Source organism: Schistocerca americana, chromosome 2 (genome assembly GCF_021461395.2).
Source record: "Schistocerca americana isolate TAMUIC-IGC-003095 chromosome 2, iqSchAmer2.1, whole genome shotgun sequence".
NCBI classification, from domain to species: Eukaryota; Metazoa; Arthropoda; class Insecta; order Orthoptera; family Acrididae; genus Schistocerca; species Schistocerca americana.
The window spans coordinates 650,960,750-650,980,256 of NC_060120.1; the positions used below are offsets into that span (position 1 = coordinate 650,960,750).

General features: G+C 41.8%; 1 protein-coding gene across 4 annotated transcripts in view; it reads right to left on the minus strand.

The window, feature by feature from the left end:
- The window catches only part of LOC124596282 (transcription initiation protein SPT3 homolog), a 123,458-nt gene that overhangs the window by 57,830 nt on the left and 46,121 nt on the right, over positions 1–19,507 (minus strand). For all 4 annotated transcript variants that reach the window (XM_047135372.1, XM_047135375.1, XM_047135373.1 and 1 more), the window contains one exon: positions 15,622–15,835. In XM_047135372.1, the coding sequence (XP_046991328.1) occupies positions 15,622–15,835 (214 nt within the window). The remainder of the gene's footprint in view (positions 1–15,621; positions 15,836–19,507) is intronic.

Genomic DNA, 19,507 nt, shown 5'->3' on the forward strand with positions numbered 1-19,507 from the left:
CTTCAGAAGGAGGCCTTTTGGCCAAAAGCTGAAGTGTATAGCAGTCCTATAATCACGGCTATCTGCGATTCATCTTTTCCTCATATGTATCTCCACAGGGTGAACAGTTCATAATTACAGAAAATCTTAATATTTTTGTTATGTAGATGGCAAAACGCATTAGATGAACAATCAGCAAATATAATAGCTAAGATCCCAAGGTAGCTCAGCACAATGGAGATATATTAACCAATACAGAGGAAAGTATGAAAATTTTTACTATGATGTAGAAAATATCTTTCAATAGACTTAGTTTGTTCATGGGAAGAACCTGTATCTCTGTCAAAAAATACTAATGGAAAAATAATGATCATATGTGAATGATTGTCATTCTGCAATTGAACACACAGATCAAGTGGAATGGAGTAATCAGAGACGACAAATAATAAAGGCAGATTTGTGCTACATCACTGTTAGTAAGAAGGCAATCTACAAACTTGATGAACAAATCAGTACAGTCAAAATGAAGGAGACTGATCTATTAAAACAAGGCAGATGTATGTATGGGCACTCAATGTTGAGTAACCAAAGAGAAATAAAAAAATATTATTTATATAAAAATAGTGTTAGTACATGACTTATGTTTCAATATTTCTTCAGTATTAATATGCAAGGACAGGAAATTTTCACGTAAATGCTAAAGCTAAAATTAATGCAAAATCTGCATTTTTTTAGTAACATAACACAAAACTGGAATGTGTTACAAAACGTCTCGGAATTTGGTATTTGCCCCGTTCCGTGCAAAAATATCAAAGACCTGAGGGTGGCAGATTAATGTCATTGGTAACTGATAGTCACTGAATGCTGAAACTGGATTCTCAAAGCTGAGAATTGCATATCAGCTAAAATGACAGTTTATTTCCCATGTAAAGAATTAATGGCTCTACTTACAAAGAGATGCCCTTTTGAAAGATATCAATCTGATGCATCAATTAAAGAACATAGTTTCATAGTACACTTGTGTAAATGTGATAAATACCAAATACCGACAGAACTTTAGTAGTACAACATGGTATAATCACCTTTCAACCTAATCTAGGCCCCATCCATGCAACTGATTATTGCCACCACAAACATCATTCATAGAATAGTAAAAACAATATTACAAAAATAACATTGAAATAAATATTCTCAGTGTTCTGTTTTGGCACCAGAAACATGTTTGCATAAAGTTATGTCATGTTGTCCGATGTGACATGAACCACATTAAAGATACCCCTAACAGTGCTGTTTTTGGTGTGTTTTGTTGGGTAAAAATTTTGGGAAATCTGACGCCACCAGATAAAATGATTACCTACATTCCAAGTTAAAAGAGAAGATGTCGTGGGTCAATGAATTTGTCGTGATTAAAGTAGCAAGATTTGGAGAGTGGTGTGAATACTTCAAGTAGAGGTGAAGATAAAACTTAAAACTCAACACAAAAAACTCGAAAACGTAAAAGAAACCTGTATTGTCCCTTTAAGTTTAATGTACCTAGTAATATTTTGAAAGTGGCATCATGCCAGGAGACAACTAAAAAAGAAGTAGTTAACAGTAACTATCCTCTCCAGAAGAGCATACTTTCATTATTGTCAGCCACTTCTGTTTGGCACCGTCTCTTCTAGCCCTGCACATTTCACAACAGCCAATAAAATTATAATTTCGTATTATATATAAAATATGAACACCAATCTGTCTTTAACTGGCCTAACATTGTTAAAGGATAGAGTTATCTATTTATTTTATATTATATTTTTACATAATTACATATGAACATAGTTTCATGCATTAATGTATCTTAAGATGCCGGTGTCCAGAATTGTGTCTGACAATAAAGCACTAATTCAGGCTTCATTAGACTGTGAACTTGTGTCACACAGTGCACAGTATGCAGCACGCGGGTTGTGACCAAGTGCAGTGACCCGAATGGCAAACGTGATGGCAGGCATCATTGATGGTTGTGTCTATATTGCAAATTTTTTGCAGTAAATTAATTATGAGTTAGACTCAGTGATTTGATATAGTTGTTTTGATATTTGTCTACACTGCCTAGATAGCTTACTTCTATTTAAACTTCATACATTAACATTTTCTGATGATACTTTGATCAAAATATTATTACTTATATTAAACTTAAAGAGTCAATACATTTTTTTTTATTCCCACAAATACTTTCCAGGACAAAACACAAAATTTCGATGAGTTCTTTTTCACTTATGAGACTTACATTTTTCTTTTTTTAATTCACACTATATTCACTTACTATAGTCTAGTATATACACTCCTGGAAATTGAAATAAGAACACCGTGAATTCATTGTCATAGGAAGGGGAAACTTTATTGACACATTCCTGGGGTCAGATACATCACATGATCACACTGACAGAACCACAGGCACATAGACACAGGCAACAGAGCATGCACAATGTCGGCACTAGTACAGTGTATATCCACCTTTCGCAGCAATGCAGGCTGCTATTCTCCCATGGAGACGATCATAGAGATGCTGGATGTAGTCCTGTGGAACGGCTTGCCATGCCATTTCCACCTGGCGCCTCAGTTGGACCAGCGTTCATGCTGGACGTGCAGACCGCGTGAGACGACGCTTCATCCAGTCCCAAACATGCTCAATGGGGGACAGATCCGGAGATCTTGCTGGCCAGGGTAGTAGACTTACACCTTCGAGAGCACATTGGGTGGCACGGGATACATGCGGACGTGCATTGTCCTGTTGGAACAGCAAGTTCCCTTGCCGGTCTAGGAATGGTAGAACGATGGGTTCGATGACGGTTTGGATGTACCGTGCACTATTCAGTGTCCCCTCGACGAACACCAGTGGTGTACGACCAGTGTAGGAGATCGCTCCCCACACCATGATGCCGGGTGTTGGCCCTGTGTGCCTCGGTCGTATGCAGTCCTGATTGTGGCGCTCACCTGCACGGCGCCAAACACGCATACGACCATCATTGGCACCAAGGCAGAAGCGACTCTCATCGCTGAAGACGACACGTCTCCATTCGTCCCTCCATTCACGCCTGTCGCGACACCACTAGAGGCGGGCTGCACGATGTTGGGGTGTGAGTGGAAGACGGCCTAACGGTGTGCGGGACCGTAGCCCAGCTTCATGGAGACTGTTGCGAATGGTCCTCGCCGGTACCCCAGGAGCAACAGTGTCCCTAATTTGCTGGGAAGTGGCGGTGCGGTCCCCTACGGCACTGCGTAGGATCCTACGGTCTTGGCATGCATTAGTGCGTCGCTGCGGTCCGGTCCCAGGTCAACGGGCACGTGCACCTTCCGCCGACCACTGGCGACAACATCGATGTACTGTGGAGACCTCACGCCCCACGTGTTGAGCAATTCGGCGGTACGTCCACCCGGCCTCCCGCATGCCCACTATACGCCCTCGCTCAAAGTCCGTCAACTGCACATACGGTTCACGTCCACGCTGTCGCGGCATGCTACCAGTGTTAAAGACTGCGATGGAGCTCCGTATGCCACGACAAACTGGCTGACACTGACTGTGGCGGTGCACAAATGCTGCGCAGCTAGCGCCATTCGACAGCCAACACCGCGGTTCCTGGTGTGTCCGCTGTGCCGTGCGTGTGATCATTGCTTGTACAGCCCTCTCACAGTGTCCAGAGCAAGTATGGTGGGTCTGACACACCGGTGTCAATGTGTTCTTTTTTCCATTTCCAGGAGTGTATTTAGCTAATTTAGGTAACCTAAGCAATAAGCAGTGGCAATAATTCTAAATCAAAGAGGAAAGTGAGTTGCCATTGCATTCTCTTGCAATAGGATGCCTAAATCACTACGGCAAAATCATTTGATTTAGTACTGAATTTTACTCCTCAAACAGAACTACAAAAACTATGTGAGAGCAATGTTATTTTTTGCAGATGAGTCACAATCTCCCTTTCTCTGCTTTTAGGTGCCGAAACAGACGACTTCACAAGACAAGAATCATCAATGTTGGTCAACCGTAAAATATAAACACTATGTTCTCACAGACTTAACATCTTTTTGAGCTCTACAGTCTGGTACTACATAATATGATGTAGCTCTTATGTATTACATAGGGTATATGAAAATAGTGTGCTGGTGGAAAATATTTTCATGTAATTTAGCTGATGAAACTTAAGCAGCTGCATTACAATTGGACCATTTGTATGGGAGTGATGATGCCACAGACAGATACACATGTTAAACTTATGACATCAATCTGTTTGCATTAGGGGTTAAAAATGCTGGAACACACTGGGCTGCACCTTCAAATTGGGCTAACAACTCTTATGACCATAGATCCATGAAAATCTGTGTTCATAGCTCTATGTTCTTGTTTCAACCACAGGACATCAAAAGTCTTTTAATGCAGACATGGCGAAGTGTCTGTTACATTTATCTTGAATGGTAAGTCTCAGTCCTGCAGAATGTTCTGAAGCAAACAAATTCCCTTCATAATTTAGTGGAAAAGCAACTTTCCATGCCTGGACTCTGTCAAATGTCTGGTGGTGTGCTGAAACCAAATTTTGGTCTGCACTGCTGTTTTCACACAATAGTCAAGTGTTCAGCATAATGTCTCAGAAGAGATCTTTGAAGTTAGAGTGTGTGACAATGTTTTCTTTTGAAAAACTTTCAACAGTGTATTGTTGTAAAGTTATTTTTTCTTTGACTGATTAGATTTAGGTTTAACAGAAATTATTTTTTTTACAATGTAAATAAATATGATGTGAATATATATATATTGTGTATTTGAGCGGCATGTTTTCATTTCAAATGTAACGCTGAAATACAATATGACAAAAATAAGAAATGTAGTGTACTTAAAAAAAATAGGCTATCATAAACTAACACCAAAATTGGGAGAAACAAAATTGCAGAAATATCGCGTTACAAACATTTGATTATTTATGAGTACCTAAAATCTGTGCATGTTAAACATAAGACTGATTTAAATGAAAATAACATTCTGTGTAAATAGTGAAAATGTTTCTTGCCACAATTAAAGAGAACTGATTTCATAGGCACATATGCTGCACACACAAGCATCTGATACTTTGCTTACGTACACAGGGTGACCCAGAAGGAAAGGCATAGGCTTTGAGGGTTGATAGTATTAGTGATTCTGAACAAAAAAGTCATTTGGACATATGTACAATGTAGGAAAAGATGGACTTCTACTTACTATAAAGAAGACTCAATCATATTGCAGACAGGCACAAATAAAGGACAAGATATGTATATATATATGACATGTTCTCTACACTTCCACAGGAAACAAAAGGAAACAGTGGGGAAAAGGAGAAATGCTGGTAATAGCAAATGACTGTGATGTAATGTTTTTTGTGTACATTTCCTCACAAAAGATGTTCAAAACGTCCACAGTCAACTGCAGTACATTTTGTAGCTGTTTTAGACAGCTGCTGTGTTGCTGAACTGAGCTCACTCATATCGTCCTTTACTTGAGCTCATCATGTAAAATTCCATGACAAGTTCCTCCTCTATGCCCACTCTGCACTTGCAGACTTTGCTCTTAAGCCAATCCCACAAACAGCAATCTAATGGCGTAAGATCGAGTAACCTCGGTGGCCAAGAAATGACTCCACGGCAACCACTCCAATGCCTAGGATATGTTTCAGTGAGGTACTGTATCATTGGCAATACAAAAGGTGCAAGAGGTTTGTCGTGCTGAAAGTACATATGACACAATGTTGCCAAAGAAATATACTCCAGATATTCTGGTAACACATTTCAAGTTACCACATTACATTAAGATGGTTAGCTAACACAATTGGACCCATGAGTTGTTCGTCAGCAATACCGCAACACACGTTCACAGAGAAATATCATTGAAAATTTGTTTCCACTGTAGCATGCAGGTTTTCCATCTGCCCACACATGAGAGATGCATGTGTTACTGATGTCATTATGAGTAAATGTCAATTCATCAGTGAAAAGAATACATGGAATACAGTGTTCATTGGCAATGATCCACTGAAAGAATTCCTTTTGTTTGGCATCATCTCTGTACAAAATTTGCATGTAAATCTGCCGATGATACAGATGCAGATCCTGCTCATATAATGTGTGCATCACTTGTGTTTGTGTAATACCAAGCTATGCAGTAATTCTTTTTGAGTAGGTAGCTAGGCTGCATTCTCTCATCTTCAATATGATGACATTGGATGGAGTGTTCACATAAAACATGTCCACTGGAATCACCCTAAGTTCACGCAATCTGTCATACACCCTGTTAAATACCATGTTACACGGAACTCTGCAATTAGGAAATCTTTGTGCACATTCACGAACAACAGCACTGGAATTCCCATTGCAGAACACGTAGACAAAGATCATGCACCATACTCTGCATGCCTGAAGACCTGTGGCATTTCCACTACACTGATCCGTACTGTTCTGACTGTACACGTACTCTGGTGCAATAACTGCTATATGAAGCGTCAGGTAAACAACATGTACACTTGTAGGACTCGTCGCCCCATCATGTACAAGTAAGGTGCATGCTGAAATGGCCAGTAAAGACAAAACTACATACCCTAATGTCACTTTGGTTGTATTCACATGTGGGTGCTGGTGAAGTAGGACATGAGACTGACACCTATGATTTTCAAAAGCTGTTTGTAGAACACGGTTAAGAAAAATGCATATATTCATTCAAAGTTTTTTGCTCAGAATCGCCAATACTACCACTCATCCACACCATGTACCTCCCCTCCCGATTTAACCTGTACAGGAATTTCAAAAGTAACTCTAAAGCTAATATCTAGAAACCTATTTATTTACCCATTCGTACTAAACAGACTAGCTTCCACTTGTAATAAGAACTAAATAGTATCAAACCACAGAAAATTCAGGATGGAATGCAACAATATTATGAAAAGGAAAGTTGCTACTCACCATATAGTGGGGATGCTGTCGCAGATAGGCACAACAAAGAGACTGTCATGAATCAGCTTTCGGCCAGAAAGGTCTTCATCAAAAATACGCGCGCGCGGCGCGCGCCACATACACGCGCGGGTGCGCACAAATGCAAATGCAAGATACTAGGATAGAGGTGGGGGGACAGAAGTGCTGCTGGGGAATGTGCAGGGACGAGGTGGAGAGAGGGTAGGACAGCTATGTCCAATTGGGAGGTTAGACGGAGGGCAGAGGAGAGGTGGGGGAGGGAGGGGAGAGTAGTGGAAAAGGAGAGAAGTAAAAAGACGGTGTGATGGTGAAATGAGGGCTGTGTAGTGCTGGAATGGGAACAGGGAAGGGGCTGGATGGGTGAGGACAATGACTAACAAAGGTCAAGGCCAGGAGGGTTACGGGAACGTAGGATGTATTGCAGGGAAAATTCTCACCTGCACAATTAAAAATAGCTGAGTTGGTGGGAAGGATCCATACAGCACAGGCTGTGTAGCAGTCATTGACATGAAGGATTTCTTGTTTGGCAGCGTGTTCGGCAACAGAGTGGTCCACTTGTTTCTTAGCCAGAGTTTGTTGGTGGTCATTCACGCAGACGGGCAGCTTGTTGGTTGCCACGCCCACAAAGAATGCAGCACAGTGGTTCCAGCTTAGCCTGCAGCTCACATGACTGGTTTCACAGGGTATCCCCTTTGATGGGATAGGTGATGTTTGTGACCAAACTAGAACAGGTGGTGGTGGGAGGATGTACGGAACAGGTCTTGCAACCAGGTCTATTACATGGATATGAACTGTAAGTAAGGGGTTGGGAGCTCAGGTTGTGTAGGGATGGATGAGAATATTGTATATGTTTGGTGAATGGTGGAATACCACTGTGGGAGGGGTGGGAAGGATAGTGGGCCTGACTCAGTTCACTCCTCCATCCAACCTTGATCCACCCCCAAACCACCTCCTGTTAACTTTCCAGAATTTCTTAACATCGAACCTTGCGTCACCATCATTCCCCAAATCCCTCAACGCGCAATCTAACCTTACATCTGCAGACAGAACTGCAATCCACCATCTAAAAATCGATCCCAACCTTGTAATCCTACCTGTGGATGAAGGCTCCAACCCTGTAGTTTTAAATCGCAAGGATTACCTGGCAGAAGGACTGTCAGCCGTCAGATGCATCCACCTGTGAACCCTGCCACAATGACCCCATTCCAGGAATCCAGCACTCCTCAAATCCTTAGACCCATCCCAGAACCTCTCCTCGGAGTCCATCTCTCTGCTCACTCCTACCACTTCCCACACTCCTACCTTCTGCACACTTCATGAAGTCCATACACCCAACCACCCATGACGCCCTATTGTTGCCGGTTACTGTGCCCTCACTGAGGGTATCTCTGCTCTTGCAGACCAACACCTTCAACCTGTTACCCATAACCTATCCCCCCCCCCCCATCTCTCTCTCTCTCTCTCTCTCTCTCTCTCTCTCTCTCTCTCTCTCTCTCTCTCTCTCTCTCTCCCTCCCCCCCCCCCCCTCCTGAACACGCCATGAAGGCCCAACGGTACCAACCGTCCTCTGGGTCATCCTCAGTCCACAGGCATCATTGGATGCGGATATGGAGGGGCATGTGGTCACCACATCTCTCTCCCAGCCATATTTCAGGTTCCAAGACTGGAGCCACTACTTCTCAATCAAGTTATCTCCTCAGTTCGCCTCACAATGGCCGAGTACACCCCACTTGCCAAGAGCACTTGGCAAACCGGATAGTCACCCATCCAACTGCTAGCGCAGCCTGACAGTGCTTAACTTAGGTGATCTGACGGGAACAGGTGTTACCACTGTGGCAAGGCTGTTGGCAGAACCTATCCTCCTATATTAAAAATTACCAACCATTTCCTTCACCAACTCTCCATAGTTCCTGTTCCTTTGGCACACAGTGCCCTGCTGGACACTACTGACGCCACCTAGCTTTACACTGACATCCCCTACGCCCATGGCCTTACTGTTATTGAACGCTACCTTTTCAAACGCCTGATGGATTCCAAACCAACAATCTCCTTTATAGTCGCTGTGACCGACTACATCCTGACCCGCAAGGCACCATCCTCTGCCAACCTATTCATGGGCCATCTTCAGGAATCCTTCCTAAACATCCAGAATTATAAACCCCTAACCTGGTTCAGATTCACTAATGACATCTTTGCAATCTGGATTGAGGGTGAGTACACACTATCCGGATTCCTCCAGAGCCTCAACAGCTTCTCCCACATTTGCTTCATCTGGTCCTCCTTAACCCAACAAGCCAATGCCCTAGACGCTGACCTCCATCTCAAAGATGGCTCCATCAGTACCTCCATCCATATAACCACCATCAATCCCTCCACTTCGACAGCTGCCACCCATTCCATACCAACACGTCCCTAGCCATCTGTGAACGTCACCTCTGCAGTCACGAGTGGTCCCTCTCGAAATATACTGCGGGTCTCACTGAAGCCTTGACAGATCATGATTATCCTTCCAACCTTTTACAAAAACAAATCTCCCGTGCCTTATCTTTCCAGTCTCCAACCAGCTCCCAAAGTCTTACCATTCAGCCACAGAGAAGCATTCCCGTCATAAATCAATACCACCCAAGAATGAAGTAACTGAATTACATTCTCCACCAGGGTTTAGACTAACTATCCTCGTGCCCTGAAATGAGAAATGTCCTGCCCACTATCCTTCCGACCCTTCCCACAGTGGTAATCTGTTGTCCACCGAACTACAGAATATATTCTTCCATCCCTACACATCCCCTGCTCCCAACCCCATACTCAAGGCAGAGCTACCTGTGAAACCAGTCATGTGATCTACCAGCTAAGCTGCAACCACTATGCAGCATTCTATGTGGGCATAACTAACAAGCTGTCTGTCTGCATGAATGGCCACCAACTAACTGTGGCCAAGAAACAAGTGGACCACCCTCTTGCTGAACACGCTGCCGAACAGGATATTCCTCATCTCAATGACTGCTTCACAGCCTGAGCCATATGGATCCTTCCCACCAACACCAGCTTATCCGAGTTGCACAGGTGCGAACTTTCCCTGCAATATATCCTACGTTCTGTAACCCTCCTGGCCTCAACCTTCGTTAGCCATGGTCGTCACCCTTCCAGCCCCTTCCCTGCTCCCATTCCAGCACTACAGAGCCCACATTCCACCATTGAACCCAGTCTTTTTACTTCTCCCCTTTTCCACTACTCACCCCCCCCCCCCCCCCAACTCTCTCCTGCCCTCTGTCTAGCCACCTGACTGCACATAGCTGTCCTATCCTTTCTCCACCTTCTCCCTGCACACTCCCCAGCACCACTTCACTACACTATACCTCCCCCTTCCCACTCCAGCCTCCTCCTCATCCCCACCCAGTCGCCACTCCCATCATGCACTGGTGCTGCTGCTCACAATGTGACTTCAGTTGCCAGATACTACAATCGCGTGTGCGAGTTGAGTTTGCGTGCACATATGGTCTCTGTGTGTGTGTGTGTGTGTGTGTGTGTGTGTGTGTGTGTGTGTGTGTGTGTGTGTGTGTGTGTGTGCGCGCGCGCGCGCTCTTTTTTTGATGAAGGCCTTTCTGGCCCAAAGCTTATTTGTGACAGTCTTTCCTTGTGCCTATCTGCAACTCAGTATCTCCGCTATATGGTGAGTAGCAAGTTTCCTTTTCATAATATTGCAACTAAATAGTGTCATTCTTATTTTTTCTTTTTTTCTTTTCATGAAAGTCATCCGGAGCACTTTATTTTATTCGTGTGATTTTTTTCCAGTTTTGCACATTTATTTTGCCCTGTCTGCTTCTAATGCTGAGGCTATTGATTTTATTCTTATTTTTGGCTATGTTACTGTGATAGTGTTATCACAGTACACTTCACACATCTCATACACTATGTGATCAAAAGTATCCGACACCCACAAAAACATACTTTTTTTCGTATTAGGTGCATTGTGCTACCACCTACTGCCAGGTATTCATTATCAGTGAACTTGGTAGTCATCAGACATCGTGAGAGAGCAGAATGGGATGCTCCTTGGAACTCACGGACTTCAAATGTGGTCAAATGATTGGGTGTCATTTGAATCCTATGTCTGTACGCGAGATTTCCACACTCCTAAACATCCCTAGGTTCCTATGTGCTAGTGAAGTGGAAACATGAGGGGACACGTACAGCACAAAAGTGTACAGACCAGCCCGTCTGTTGACTGAGAGACCGCCGACAGTTGAAGAGGGTCATAATGTGTAACAGGCAGACATCTATCCAGACCATCACACAGGAATTCCAAAATGCACCAGGATCCACTGCAAGTACTATGACAGTTTGGCAGGAGATGAGAAAAACTTGGATTTCACGGTAAAGCAGCAGCTTATAAGCCACACATTACGCAGGTAAATGCCAAACAATGCCTTGCTTGGTGTAAGGACCATGAACATTGAACGATTGAACAGTGGAAAAACGTGTGGAGTGACGAGTCATGGTACATAATGTGGCGATCCGATGGCAGGGTGTGGGTAAGGCGAATGCCCGGTGAACGCCATCTGTCAGCATGTGTAGTGCCAACAGTAAAATTCGGAGGCAGTGGTGTTACGGTGTGGTCATGTTTTTAATGGAAGGGGCTTGCACCCCTTGCTGTTTTGCGTGGCAGTATCACAGCACAGGACTACATTGATGTTTTAAGCACCTTCTTGGTCCCCACTGCTTAACAGCAATTCGGGGAGGGCGATTGCATCTTTCAACACAATCGAGCACCTGTTCACAATGCACGGCCTGTGGCGGAGTGGTTACACGACAACAACATCCCTATAATGGACTGGCCTATGCAGAGTCCTAACCCGAATTCAATAGAACACCTTTGGGATGTTCTGGAATGCCGACTTTTTGCCCGGCTTCACCGACCGACATGAATACCTCTCCTCAGAGCAGCACTCCATGAAGAATGGGCTGCCATTCCCCAAGAAACCTTCCAGCACCTGACTGAATGTATGCCTGCGAGAGTGAAAGCTTTCATCAAGGCTAAGGGTGAGCCAACACCATACTGAATTCCAGTATTACCGATGGAGGGCACCACGAACTTTTAAGTCACTTTCAGCCAGGTGTCCAAGTACTTTTGATTGCATAGTGTACGTCAAGAAATTAACATTTAATGAAAGTGGTTGTACATTAATCTTAAAAGAACTGTATTTGTGTCCCCGAACATCACATCATCCTGTTGGCAGTATCTACGATGATATTCACACTCCCTTCATCAATATTTATTTAAGAGGTTCTGAGGGGCCATGAAAGCTACAGCTGCTCAGTTATGGAACAAGTCAGTGCATAGTTTACAAAATGGCGATTAGAAAATTTATGAACAAAAGAAACCAAACAATTAGTAAAACACAAAAAAATGTGAGTAAGTATACAAATAAATATTGCATTACAGAGAAAAGTTCTCAGCTACTGCAAGGAAATCTTGCATACAGTAGAATATGGGTGCCACTAGCAAACTGACTTGGCATTTCCGAGAGCCTATTGAAAATTAAACCTGCTGAACATTGCACATACTTCTGTATGATACAAAGGAAGTGTTATCCATGTACAAATCTTTTTCTTTCTAGTGTTCAGTGTATGAATTTTGCAGTTTCTTTTGAATGAGTCAATACTGTCAGTTTGACAAACCACATGATTGATTTAGATTCATAGACACCTGAATGAGGGCCTACACAAAGTCTCTGAACAAACACAGAAGATTTGCCCAGTCCACCTTTACTGACCTAAAAATATTTTTGGTGAGGGCACAGAGTTGCCCAAAATGTGATACCACAGGAGATGATACAATGAAAGTAAACAGACTTTTGCCTTTCAATGCCGCACACTATGGAGATTATACAAATAGTGAAGAAAGCAGCACAAAATTTCTGTTACAGATCATGAATTTGATACCACCACGAATGTTTTTCAGCTTTCCTTAGTCCTAAGAATTTAAAATGTTTGACTTCAGTAGCTGTCAACCATCTTGGGACAATGAAGTTCTGTTTTTTGTGTCTGAAATTGTATCCATTATGTTCTGTTGCATTAAAGAGTTAATCTGTTCTCTGAAAAACAGATGCTGATTTTATGAACCTTTTTTTATTTTGATGTGCTTTCAAACAAATCCTCAGTCCAGTGACAAATGTAGGTACGCTAAGACAGCTCTCATAAAAATAACTGCACAACTTTAAACCCTTCAATAAAGTCTATGACCACGGTGCTTAGGGCTTATGCAAGAAGAATGAGAAGAACACCACACTGGAAAATTCTCAATATTTAGTTTTTAAAGACAGGTTATGAAATTTCAAGTGCCAGTTTTCAAAAAGATGCTTTCCATTTGCTTATATAATGATGGCATGTGACTAGCTCAGCAAATCAAAATACAAGGGCCATTTGGAAAGTAAGTTCCAAATGGTCATGTAATGGAAACGGCTGTGAAAATCCAATGAAGCTTTGCACAAGACGTGTTGGCCAGTGTCTCTAGTATGTCCATCAATCACATCACATCACTCTTCAGTTCTAAGCACACATGAGCATGCAAAAATGCCTACAAAATCTTGTCTCCCACCAAGTACGAGGGTCTGGTGAGAAATATCACGTAAAGCTACGCAGCTCATATAACGTAACTTCATGACTTTCCTTCTCCAAGACAGTTCTTAGCAACACCCTGCAGGGGCAGTGAAGATGCTCCTGCAGCATTTTCAGTCAGAAGTGTTTGATCACCCACAATACAGCCCATAATTGGCTCCCTTCGATTTTCATTTCTTCTCACATGAACCACTGGTTATGAAGACAACATTTTGGCACAAACAATGAGCTGCAGCCCAGTGTAGAGAATTGGTGGAAAGCACTGCCAGCTGCCTTCTATGATGACGGTAACGGAAAGTTGGTACAACGCTACAACAAATGTCTAAGTCGGAGCAATGACTATGTAGACAAGTAGCTGGAAGTTTTAGCTAACTATTGCAAGTGAAACATTTTTTATTTTCCTAGCGGTTTCCATTTTGCGTCCTATCTGAACTTATCTTCCGAATACCACTTTAGTAATACAAGTGCACATCAAGAATCAGTATTTTTTTTTTTTTTTTTTTTAATTGCAACACTAATATACTTGGCGAGGTCCTATATTTCCCCGATCTTTCATCATTCATACAAAGCTTATGTAACATGGGGATTTTCACATAAATATTTTTTCCTTTATTTTGTCTGTCTGTTTATCGGAGCTCTAGGGCACAAATAGCTGAGATGATAAGCATTCACGCCCCAACTTAAAATGTGTCATTTTCGAGGGAAACCCGTCCTTAGTTCTTGAAATTAGTAGACATGCAACCTGGGTAGCATTAGCAGATGCATAGATCTATAATGAACAATGATAGTGAGTCTGGAATGGTAATTACGAGGGCAGTTCAATAAGTAATGCAACACATTTTTTTTCTGAAACAGGGGTTGTTTTATTCAGCATTGAAATACACCAGGTTATTCCCCAATCTTTTAGCTACACAACACTATTTTTCAACGTAATCTCCATTCAATGCTACGGCCTTACGCCACCTTGAAATGAGGGCCTGTATGCCTGCACGGTACCATTCCACTGGTCGATGTCGGAGCCAACGTCGTACTGCATCAATAACTTCTTCTTCATCCGCGTAGTGCCTCCCACGGATTGCGTCCTTCATTGGGCCAAACATATGGAAATCCGACGGTGCGAGATCGGGGCTGTAGGGTGCATGAGGAAGAACAGTCCACTGAAGTTTTGTGAGCTCCTCTCGGTGCGAAGACTTGTGTGAGGTCTTGCGTTGTCATGAAGAAGGAGAAGTTCGTTCAGATTTTTGTGCCTACGAACACGCTGAAGTAGTTTCTTCAATTTCTGAAGAGTAGCACAATACACTTCAGAGTTGATCGTTTGACCATGGGGAAGGACATCGAACAGAATAACCCCTTCAGCGTCCCAGAAGACTGTAACCATGACCTTACCGGCTGAGGGTATGGCTTTAAACTTTTTCTTGGTAGGGGAGTGGGTGTGGCGCCACTCCATTGATTGCCGTTTTGTTTCAGGTTCGAAGTTTTTTTAACCAAAATTGGCCGAGAAAAAAAATGTGTTGCATTACTTATTGAACTGCCCTCGTAAAAACCAAAACATAGTGGAAAGGTAAAATGAATAAGTACAGTAACACTCAGATTTCGAGGAACTGTTTGGTAAGAGCTTGTAGGACAACTGATGACCATGGTCAAAAATTAAATCTCACAGCCTTTTGATTAGCAGTCTGGCATTTATACACTAAGCCGCATAACAGAATATGTGACTTATCTTTCTTTTATGAATATGACAAGATCTGCAAACAATACTGTACATTAATCTCTCATTGGCATTCTTGGTTGATCAAACACAGTTCAAGGAAATTAATATTACAATTCTTATTTACTTCTATAAGTCAGTTATGGAATATATGTACAGTGTTTGGTGAAAGTTGTGGTAGCTGAATACAGCATCTACTGTAACATTTTATTTAAACTGTATGTAATAAATCCAATACAAGGTAGATCATACAGATTAAATAAACAAACAAAAGTAGCACCTTTTTGCGCGCACAAGTGGCCCTTGGCAGATAATACTCCTACCATTAAGCATAGAAACATTTCATGTCCTACCTCTTCTCATTTAATAACCGAGACACAAGTTCAGCACGAAGTCGTCTCCTGTTTTTGACTTCATCAAACAATTTAATCCTTCTGTCTGTCAGTTCTCCAGTAATATCAATCTTTCTCAATACTTTTAAACACTTTTGTAGAGTGCATGATTTCTGAATAGGTTGGTCAGCTTTGAGGGCTTCTGCATTAAATATGCTTCTAGCATCCTTCACAGCTGTAAATACAACATTATAAAACATAAATCATAATTTCACAGTCACATTAGCATAGGCGTCTACAACTTAGATAAAACAGGGGAGAAGCAAAAGGTGGGAGACAAAACCTTTCATTGGTGCTATGTCTTGAATGTCTCCTGACAACGTAAATATTTCACTACTTTATTTCTTCAACAGTTTACTGAATTGTTATCCAAAATTGTTCCTGTCCTCCTCTGTTCTACACTTTTGAAAGTAATTATAATTAATTAAATTATAATTCTTGTGGCATCTTTCTCGATAAATGTTACAGCATTGAACTTTTCTTTAGTTGTGTGTTTCAAAAGTGTGACAATAATGTAAACGACATCAAATATGCATCCTCACCCTACAAACTGGGGACCTTTGATAAAGGTAGCCAGTTTTACCACAGGTGGAACCACATCAGAGGGATATTTGTGGAGATGTTTGACTAATATAAGAGGGTAATCCCAAAAGTAAGGTCTCTCTTTTTTTTTTTTTTTTTTTTTTTTTTTTTTTTGTAAGTGTATAGACCTGTTTATTTCTACAAGGGCTTACATCAGTTTATAGCTTGAACATTAAGTTATTTTTCCAACACAATCACCATTTCTGTCGATCCATTTTTGTAGACGCTGTGGTAGCTTTTGTATGCCCATGTCATAACAGCTCGTCGCCATGCTATTCAGAAAGTAATGGTCCTCTTCTTTCACCTCATCATCGAAGCTGAATCACTTTCCGACCAAATGTTCTTTTAACCTAGGGAACAGGTGGTAGTCACTGGGCGCCAAGTCAGGACTATAGGGTGGGTGACTACGTTCCACTGAAACTGCTGCAGGAGAGCAACGGTTTGCTGAGCGATGTGCGGACTAGAGTTGTCATGGAGAATGTGTATGCCTTGGTTCAACATTCCTCTTCTCCAGTTCTGAATTGCCTGTTTGACTTGTGGTGCCAGCGATTCAGCTCTGATGACAAGGTGAAAGACGAGGTCCATAAATTTCTGAATAGCATGGCAGCGAGCTGGTATGACATGGACATACATAAACTGCCACAGCATCTACAAAAATGCATCAACAGAAATGGTGAAGAATAGCTAAATGTTCAAGCTGTAAACCGATGTAAACCATTGTAGAAATAAACAGGTCTATGTACTTATAAAAAAATAGGAGACCTTACTTTTGGAATTACCCTCTTATGGTTGCTGAAGAGGGGGGCAGCAACCTTCACAGCAGTTTCAAGGCAACAGCTGGAATGATAGCTATGCTGGTACTGTGAACAGTTGAAAACACGGGAAACTAAAGCAGTTATATTTCCTGAGGATAAGCAGCATATCTGTATGACTCAGGATTATGGGATTCTCTTGCTTGAAATACTCCAAAGATAAAATAGATTCTTCAAAATTCTAGAGTAGCAGAGATAATATATAGGGAGTGAAAGGGTATCCACAACAAGAAGAAAACAATCAGATTTCTAGGAGAAACAGAACTGGCACCTTAGTGCAGAAAGTTAGAGCCCTGTAGGAGGGTTTGAGAATTTAGAAAGAGAAATGGCTAGTTTGATATGGTGTGAAATAGTGAAGTGTGGCAGCACTGGGTTACTTAAAAAAAAAGAGGGGGGGGGGAGAGAGGGGGGGGGGGGGGGAGAGGGAGAGAGAGAGAGAGAGAGAGAGAAGAAAAAAAGAAAGTGGAAAAAGAATGCCTAATAATAAATAAGGGAATAGGAAAGTGAGTAAGTTCTTATGTACAGTATAGTGATAATACTACAGTAGCTAAGACAGATACAAAGCCAACATCTACCACATTAGTACAAGTTTAAATGTCTACTACATCTGCACCTGCGAAGAGATTGTAGGAAAACATGGACTTGGGAAAAGGAATGAAAGGGAAGTCACCTTGTAGAATTTTGCACAGAGCACAGTGAGTCAGAAGGAAAGGTACATGCTTTGATGTGTGATAGTATCGGTGATTCTGAACAAAAAAAACTAACTTTCTGTTGTCAAATGTTCTATTCTGAATGGCTTTTCAGAGATAGAAAACATTTAACACAACTTTTGCAGTTTTTTCAACAATGTAGGAAGAGATACATGGCTTCCTATCTGGAGTTTCCATTCTTTGATTTTGTAGGTTTTCCTTTAATAACTCCAGTGGAAACTTGTTGCAGCACAAAATTAAACTACATTAAATTTGCTACGTGAAAGGTCCCATTCATTTTTTCTCTAGGGTTAACAGTCTGCATGTAGAGCGCACAATTATAATGGAAGTCTTGTGTTACGGGCATGCGCTGTAGCTTAGAAAGTTTTTTGTAGGCCAATATGAGGTAGTTTCCCCAGCTTGATAGACCCTGAGTGCCCTGTATAAAGTTGTTCCTCTCAATTTCCTCTACAACACTGTGGTATGTTGTAAACAATGGCACAGATTAATAAAGAAAATACATAACAATGTACATTAAATGTGTTCTATCTCAGAAACCGTATGGAATGGGGTTTATGCCTATTTTTTTGTTCAGAATCACTAATACTATGACCACTCAAATTACGTACCTTTGCTTCTAACTCAACTTTTATTTAATCATGACTAAAACTTGGTTTAAGAAGCATGAAAGGAAGTTCTACTTGTGAAAGGCACCTGGAAGCATTAGAAGGTTTCAGATATAATACATAATGGTATGACACAGGTTTCAGGATCAGATTTAAACTGCAAAAAATTTCCAGGTGCAGATGTGGACTCTGTCCCTAATTTACTGATTATTAACAACAGATTAAAACTAAAGATACTGCAAAAAGGTAAGAAACTTGGACGACAGGGTCTAAATAAAGGTAAGTAAGCAGACATTGTTGAAACTTTCAAATGGATCTTTAGGCAACAACTGACAAATGGGGGACAGGTATACTACAGAAAAGAAAGAAGAGAATTACATGCATTATGAGTGTTCCCCAGACACACACTTGTCAAAATTTGTTCTGGAAGCTACAGGCTGTTACAATGATGTCTCAGCATATCTTCTCCCTTGTAGTTTTCATTACTAAAAACTGCTCCCTTTTCGAAACCAATATTATGAACACAATACGAGGTCAAAATAACCTTACATAACAACCAGACAAACTTCACCCTTGTGCAGAAAGGAGTCAATAGCTAAAGCATGAAAGTTTTCAACACTGTAACTAGAGATACACAGCAACCCCCCTCCCCCCCCCCCCCCCCCCTTGACAAACTATGGACCCTGCTGACATGAGGTGGCTTGCATGCCCTAACAATACAGATAGTCTTACTGTAGGTGCGACCACAATGTAAGGCTATCTATGGAGAGGCCAGACAAACATGTTTCTGAAGAGGGGTAGCAGCATTTTCAGTAGCTGCAGGGGCAACAGTCTGGGTGATTCCCTGATCTAGCCTTGTAACATCAGTCAACATGGACTTGCTATGCTGGTACTATGAACAGCAACATAGTAAGGGAAACTTTTTTGTGACTGTTATTCTTCCTGAGGCATGCAGCTGTACTGTATGGTTAAATGATGGCATCCTCTTGAATAAAATAATTTGGAGGTAAAATAGTCCTCCATTTGGATCTCCAGGGGGCGACTACTCAGGAGGATATCTTCATCAGGAAAAAACAAAACTGTCATTCTACGGGTTGGAGGGGGAATGTTAGACTCCTTTATTAGGCAGGTAGGTTAG